The 7,844-nt window shown below is 42.6% G+C and overlaps 2 protein-coding genes across 3 annotated transcripts in view; both read left to right on the top strand.

The window, feature by feature from the left end:
- The window catches only part of creb3l3l (cAMP responsive element binding protein 3-like 3 like), a 9,053-nt gene extending 6,383 nt beyond the window's left edge, over positions 1–2,670 (top strand). The window contains exons 9-10 of the mRNA XM_080432767.1: positions 115–211; positions 774–2,670. Of these exons, the coding sequence (XP_080288893.1) occupies positions 115–211; positions 774–1,183 (507 nt within the window). The 3' untranslated portion in view covers positions 1,184–2,670. The remainder of the gene's footprint in view (positions 1–114; positions 212–773) is intronic.
- Positions 2,671–5,789: 3,119 nt separating this feature from the next.
- gadd45ga (growth arrest and DNA-damage-inducible, gamma a) lies at positions 5,790–7,417 on the top strand. Of its 2 annotated transcripts, none has more exons than XM_080432384.1 (4): positions 5,790–5,919; positions 6,051–6,153; positions 6,269–6,479; positions 6,628–7,417. In XM_080432384.1, the coding sequence occupies exons 1-4, from the start codon at positions 5,865–5,867 to the stop codon at positions 6,739–6,741; spliced, it is 483 nt and encodes a 160-aa protein (XP_080288510.1). In that variant the 5' UTR covers positions 5,790–5,864; the 3' UTR covers positions 6,742–7,417. The 2 variants fall into 2 exon arrangements, with proteins under 2 accessions (XP_080288510.1, XP_080288509.1); XM_080432383.1 differs by having other exon boundaries at positions 5,790–5,926; positions 6,052–6,153.
- Positions 7,418–7,844: the final 427 nt, after the last annotated feature.

The raw sequence follows: 7,844 nt of genomic DNA, 5'->3' as shown, positions 1-7,844 counted from the left end.
TGGGATAACAATTACTTCTTTTTTTTTATGTTAAATGTCCACTCTTTGGTATTAAAAGGTCTTACATTTGCAGATACCCTGTATTCTCACTTTCCCTTCCATTTGTTCTTGCAGGTTTTCCTCCTGTCTTTCTGCCTCATTATCTTCCCTTCAGTCAACCCGTTCGGCAACAGAAGTACAGGACAGAAAGAACTCTACACACCCTCTTCAAGTAAGTTTATTCCACATGAGAAAAATGTCTTTTGTTATCACAACATTAGATTCTGTTTCTGATTTATTTTATTTCATCTTCTACATTGATTTAGCAGAACTGTTCCCTTTATTGAGTGTATATATGCAGCATTTACTGTGTAGAAAGGCAGGGAATTGAAGGCGGAGAACTGTGACAGCATAGCACCATAAATTCACATAGCCGTGTATGTAGAAATTCCTTTCCAGATAAGTAATTTCATGATTGAATATGTCTCTTTGAGACTGAAAAAGATCTCTTCTTCTACTTCAATGATCTGAATATGTAGTCTTGGATTAAGCGTAATGAAAAGCTTCATTCCAAAATGAAATATTTGAAATACAGTAACTCCTACTTTTACAAACTGGTTGACATAAAATGAAAACAAATTATAGAAAGTGTCATTGATCAAATAACACGGTGGATCTATTTAACTGTCAAACTATTGAGTCAGTCAAATGACTGACTTGCTCTAAATGTCTTATTATGGAAACAAACTTTCCTGCTGTAATTATATGGCAACCTCTGTACTCCACCTTTGCAGTCATGTCCAGAACCTTGCGTTCGGTGCCCCAGGAGAGTACAGACGCTTTGTCCTATGTCGACTCTGAGGAAGAAGAGCTCCTCCTGGTGCCGCCGGCGGAGGTGGAGAATGTCAAGGCCATCTTTGCCGTCGGTCAGAAGAACCACACCCCAGACTTCCAGCGGGTGGAACAGCCCGACTCCGAGACTGGTGTCAACAGCAACTCCTCCGCAGACTACCCTTCTGGTCAGGCCACTCAGGCAGGCGAGGTGAAGCCAGACTCAGGCGGCGGAGTAGAGTCTACGGCAGAGGGATCCATAGACGCCGTGGTGGCCTCTGTGACGTACGAGGTCCCGGGATCCAAGGAGAACTGGATCGAGCTGCAATCGACGTCTGTCATATTACAGCAACATCGATCGGATGAGATGTAGTAGCTGGATAGAACCAGCAGAGGGAGCCATATATTTTTGTTTTGTTTTCAGGTGCTAGAGGTCTCTTAAAAGGAGGAAAAGGAAAAAAGGAGTCTTTGAGGTTAATTTGTCCCTCTGTCCCTACTGTCCCCTGTCAGTCTTTGAACTTACTACTGTTCCTCTGTGAGCACTTTGTACTAATTATCATGTCCAGTGATTATAAAGGATTTAGACTATTTCCATGTTTAGACATTGTTAACTGGCTGTGGGACACTGCAGAGATGCAAGGAAGTGGATCATTATGTATCACACATTACCTAAGAACTGAGGATTCCTAAACGTTGGTGCTGCATAACCATAAAAATGTGCAAAGCATCACCATTAGAAATTTCCCTTACTCAGTCCACTATAGATTACTTCAGTAGAAGTAATTTAATTGCCTAGATGGTGCCCTCAGCACTACAATATTGCAAAAAATCCCAGGGAGATCTTTGCTTGATTCTTGAACCATCTTTGTAGCTTGTCTCCAGCTGGTGTAGATGTTACTGTACCTTCATGAAGAATGACCTTACTCTTGTAGTGAATGATTCTGAAAAAGGTAGTCGAAGGCTTTATTTATACTTTGTCGCACAACCCCTTTGACAAGCGTCTTTAGAAAGAAATTACGTATTCTCAACTGAAAATACGTAATTTTTGTTGAGTGAAAGGGTTGTACAATGAAGCACATAATAGCCTCAATAGTTTGCACAGCCAGCCAGCTAACAGCATCCATAGCATAGTAGAGTGCAATATAGGCTGCTTTGTTCCCATGATGCTTTATTAAAGTGGTTTGACTGCTGTGCTGCTTTAGCCATTGCAGGACATTTGGCCATTTTAGATAACTTGTAAAGTTTTTTTAGTACTTCCCTTGTAACAAGGGTATTCATGCTCCTTTTTTATTTTTGGATTATTTCGCCTTTTATGTTGTACAGTAAATCAAGCAAACGGAAATATGGTAGGTCTGTGTCTGAATAATAGAAAATTACGCACTTTGTCATGGACTTTGTTGACTGTGCCATTGTAGACAGACCCCAACCTACCCTCATTATCACTTTTCTCACATCTTCATGAAACTCTTCTCAACTTTGAACAAACTTGTCCAAATTACCTCAAGACCTTTTGTGGCATGGAATGGGGGTTCTAATATTTACTCTGTAATCTTTGTTGCAGACTTGCAGTAAAATGTAATTACCTGTTTTCCCAATGAGGCTTTAGTTTATTGTGGATTTCTTATCAGTCATAAATGGAATGGTATTGGAACTGCTTTTTGTTATGATAGACTGTCAGTGGGAGTTTAAATGTTTAACATGTTAAAGATTAAGGTAAAATGCACTGATGTTTGCCATGGATCAAGAATAGAATGTAATTAAACTCAAAAGATTGGTGATAATGTGTACATTTGAATTGTTTATGTATGTATTATACATGTATGTCCATCTCTAATAAAATCTTTTTATATATCAAGATAACCAGTACTAATTTTGTTTGACACTGTGTGACTGTGTGCAATGTTTCAAGACAAAGTAGGTGTTTGTCAGGCAAGACTTCAGGTGTTGCCTTGAACCCGAAGTAAGAGTTATTGAAAATATTTATGTCTCAAATTTGTTCATGGACATCCTTTTAGTCTGTAATTCTGTTGCATGATTGCATCAATATAACTACCTCCAACAGTACATTCCTGATAAAAAAAACACCAATAAGTAACCTAGCCTATCTTATTTAGCCAACAAGTATAACAAATAGTGTTATGGGTATTCACAACAGCCCCTCTTAGGAGATAACCCAGTAGCTATGACAGCATACACCATTGAAAGTCTCTGTTTGACCCTAAATATAGGCCTATGCTTTTATCAGGGCAGGATAGGATTTAATTTTGCAGTGTTTGAAAAACTGCCATTTATTTATACTGGGAGAGTCTGCTGCTTGTTCATTGTGTGTTGTCCTCCTGATTATATTCCTATGTAATACTAGATTAAACCAGCAGGAAAATCAATAATGTGTCAGATTTAGACGTATCGTCAGCTTGTTTTGGGGAACAACAGCTCAATCACTGCCTATTTGGGATGATGACTCACACGTGCGTGGAGGCATTGTTGTTGTGACTCATGGCTTATTGTACGTTGAGACCTTTTGGGACGTTTTCTGTAGAGGAAAGGTCGATCATATCACCACCAGGTGGCGATAACAGCTTACATTCAAGCTCAAAGGCCAATGCAGTCAGTGTTGCCACATTTTGTGAGAGAAAAAAGCAACCAGGTCACATCGCGTCGCGTGGTGAGCTTGTAGATCTGCTATTTTCAAAAACCCTTGAAATAAAATGTGGAATATTTGGAATATTTTTGAAACACTAACACAAATGCTCCCTAGCACAAAACATTTATGAAAATATTTGAGAACCACTGGTTTAAAAAATAATTAATTTTTTTTGGAAGCAAGCCTAAATAAGCAAGTACACTAGAAACAAGCCCCAAAAACCGCAACCCGCAACTACCAATTTTTACAAGCAACTTTACAGAAAAAGAAACCCAAAGTCGCTTATAATAAGCCGACATGGCAACACTGGATGCCGCGCGCTCAGTGGAATTTTGCACTAGGCTGCTGGGTGTCAAGTCTGTCAACGTATGGGTAATCAGAGAAACAAATCCACTTGCACATGAATAGGCTACATATTATTGTGGTTTCTAAAGGTTAGGCATGACTCCGTAAATATTTAAAACAAGGACAATTTTTCTCTCTCCAGGTCTAGGAGCTCGTTTAATCTAGCATGCTACTCCACAAAGTGCATTAATGGACAATAGTATTACACTCTCCCACTTATTTTTTCCCATTTATTTGCATCTTTCAACAACAACAAAATTGGTGAACAGTGTTTAGTTCGAGAAACGCCATTTCCCAGAGAGTTGTGCACAGAGAAACAAGCCTGTTTCAACCTCAACCCCGATCTTTTAGTCATGAATAATTGGTCAAAGTGACCAGAACAGCTTGAGCCCGTCCACTGAAAAGGAAGCCTTTGCATAATGGTGGTCAGGGGGGTCTTGGCGCGTGGCGAGCCCACTGCCAAGACAACAGCCACTCTTGAGTCTTGTCATAACAATAGACTCGTGCCCCACCTGCCTCCCCCTGGTTGTTTTATGACCCGGGGGGGGGCGACGACGTGTGTGTGTGTGTGTGTGTGTGTGTGTGTGTGTGTGTGTGTGTGTGTGTGTGTGTGTGTGTGTGTGTGTGTGTGTGTGTGTCGCCTCAGTTCTTATCATGTCAATGAGGGGCCTCCGGCAGATGCATGACAGATGCGGACCCCTCATGAAAAGCGACACGTGCCACGCACGGTGCCAGGGTCAGGGTGCTGCTGCTGCGCCAATTATGTAGTGCCTTCTTTAATGTGTTTACATTAAACACCTTCCTTTTCGACAGGTGACCCCACACGCTGTGCGTAATTATGCACACCAATTGATTTGATTCTTTAATGAGCTGCGTGTTCTCCAGCAGCTAGTTTAAGATAAATGAACATTCTGTCTTAAATATTCTATCTGAGTTGTCTTATATAGCCATGAGAAAACACCACATGTCCCGCAGTGTGTGTGTGTGTGTGTGTGTGTGTGTGTGTGTGTGTGTGTGTGTGTGTGTGTGCGTGCGTGTGTGTGAAGTGCATAACAATTATATAACAGTAACACACAGCAGGCAGGTGGGCATCAACCTGCTGTGTTCAGTGAGCATTGGATCTACAAAGTGGAATTTGTACCTAGAAAAGCCTTTTGATGGGAAACGCAGCCTCTAGAGTCAGAGATCCATAGTTTAATGTTGTACATTATGGACGGTGGTGTTGGATGTTGTCCACAACATGGGGCAAGTAGTGAGAATAGGGTGGGGGCGGGGGGATTTCTTGAAACGGTGTAATAATCCTGTCCCACGTGGGGTTGTCAACAGGCGCTCCGTTGTAGAACGCAGCGTTGCCAGGTTTTGCGAGAGAAACAAGCAACCAGGTCAAGGAAAACAAGCCTAAAATAAGCAACTTAGGTCACATGAGCAGTGCTGCACTTTAAACCTATATGCGTCGGCTATTTGAAAATAGCCAATCTACAATGTGACGTGTTGTGAGCTTGTAGATCTGCTATTTTCAAAAAAATCTTGAAATAAAATGTAGAATATTTTTTTAAACATTCTAACAACACAAATGCTCCCTAGCACAAAACGTTTTCATGAAAATAGAACTGGTTTAAATAATTATATTTTATTTTGGAAGCAAGCATAAATAAGCAAACACACTTTAGAAACAAGCCCCCCAAAAAAACGTAACCCGCAACTAGTCTGCCAATATTTTCAAGCAACTACACAGAAAAACAAGCCCAAAGTCGCTTATAATAAGTGGACATGGCAACACTGCAATGGAACGGCGTCGGGTCGCAGGGACTTTTGCTTTCGTCACCTCGGCTGTTCTAAGCCAATCACGGAAGGCAGCGAGGCGAAGAACCGCCCCATTGCCGAGAAACCCCACAGTGAGTCCACCCAGATGAGTAAGGCTGGGAACGAGGCTACAGTCCGCCTATAAAAGCGTCCGCAGCCTATTTCAGAGCTCAGAATATCACAAGCTTCTATACAGAGAACAACGCAAGACTATTCGAATCATCACAGACAAAAAACCCTTCGCTCTTGTTGGATTATAATCATGACTCTGGAAGAGATCCGTGGACAAGAAAACACAATGGACAATGCTGATAGCACTAGCAGGTAAATATGCGGACAATAGTTGTTTTTTTTGCAGCCGTTCAAAAAAAGGTTCAATGCATTGCATGCATCATTTTGAACAATTTTAGACTGTACTGACAGGCTGTATTTCTATGTTCCCCTCTCAGGATGCACAACGCCGGTACAGCTCTGGAAGAGCTGCTGGTCGCTGCAAAGAAACAAGCCTACCTGACGGTTGGCGTGTACGAGTCCGCTAAAGTTATGAATGTGTAAGTATTGTAATTCATGTCATGTTTGAATAATATCTAAACAAACATTTAAAAAAAAAAAATGCCATATCTAGCAGAACATCTTCTAATGGTCTTTGTTCATTTGTCTTTGCAGTGACCCAGATAGCGTGGCATTCTGCATCCTCGCCACGGACGAGGAGTACGAGTGTGACATCGCTCTCCAGATCCACTTCACCCTCATCCAGGCGTTCTGCTTTGACAACGACATCAACGTGGTGCGCGTCAACGACATCGGGCGCCTGGCCGATCTCGTGGGCGCAGACGAGACGGGGGAGCCCAAGGACGCACACTGCATTCTAGTCACGGTATGTCCTGTGAGTCAGTCACGAGTCACACAGTCAGCACTACTAGACAAATACCGCATGCTCTCTGAGTCCTCCCTGTCTGCACATTTCTGCACGTTCTGTCTGGTTTCCTCTGTATCTAATGCTTTTGACTCATTTCTTCACACAGAGCCCCAGTGCAGACCCATGGAAGGACCCAGCCCTGGACAAGCTTGGCCTGTTCTGTGAAGAGAGCCGCAGCATGTATGACTGGGTGCCCACCATCACTCTCCCAGAGCGCTGAAGCCCCAAAACACTCACATGATGATAATGATGATTAAAGTAGCAGAGCGGAGCCTTACTTTGGGGGGCTTTGAAGCCTTGCAACTACCTTTCTTGGATTAGGAGGCTGTCGCTCCTCCTGGCTCCCGGTGCATTCTGGGTCAGCACGTTGGTTCTGGATTACCCTGGATGGGTGGAAGTTCAGAGGTCAAGTGTGGACTGGGTCAGGTGTACGTGGACTGAGCCCACTTTCAGGGCTAAAGGCCTGATGGACACTGATGAGGAGATGAGTTGAATGATGGACAATGAGGCACAAGGTGTTTTTTTGTCCTAAAACAAAGGCAATAGGGCCAACTGGAAAAGGAGAGAGGCCAAGCAGGAAATGGACTTCTGAAAGTGTGCAAGCTGAATTGGAGTTTATACTACGAAAGACTGGACAAGTTGAACCTCCCGAGGGAGTTGGACTTAACTTTTCTTGAAACATTTCCTGTGTTAACAGGAAGTACTTGGAATAACCAGAGACAATGGGTTGCAATAAAGTGATGCTTCTACACCTGTGAAAGGACTTGAGAAGCATTTTTCTTTTTGGACTATGATTTTTCTTTCAGATATATACAGAGAAAACAATGCCATATCATGTTTTTAACTGTATACATGTTTCCATATTTTGTGAATAAATATTCTTTATTACACTTCAATTCTCTGTTGTCAGAAAAGTTATTTCCTCTGTGCATTCCTGGTTGATTGCTTTAGCCTTGCAGCATGCTTTCATTTAACGTAAGAAGATTAGCTGAAATGCAACTGAGGAAGCTACTGCAGCGTGGTAGCTGATTAGATGGCAGAAGCTGGCAGGAAATGGAAACGCAAAAAAAACTACCCTCACTGTAGTCAGGCCTGCACGTCATCAGTGCCAGGAAAAAAATGTGGGTGACAGACTGAATGGCCGGCCAGGCCGGGTTGATTGAAAGGGAGATGTTCAAGGGGAGAAAAAAGGGAAAACAGAGCAGTTGCAACATTGCTAGTTGTGACGTGGGCTCTTTCCAGGCACTGACCTTTTACCGCCCATACACCAGCTGCCTTATGCGACAGCTTGCACAACCGCTAGAGCCAAGACCGGGGGAGGTC

This window comes from Gymnoscopelus braueri (assembly GCF_963280865.1).
Source record: "Gymnoscopelus braueri genome assembly, chromosome: 7".
Classification (NCBI taxonomy): Eukaryota; Metazoa; Chordata; class Actinopteri; order Myctophiformes; family Myctophidae; genus Gymnoscopelus; species Gymnoscopelus braueri.
Note: the sequence above shows the minus strand (reverse complement) of the source record. Positions and strands in the feature narration are given on the sequence as shown.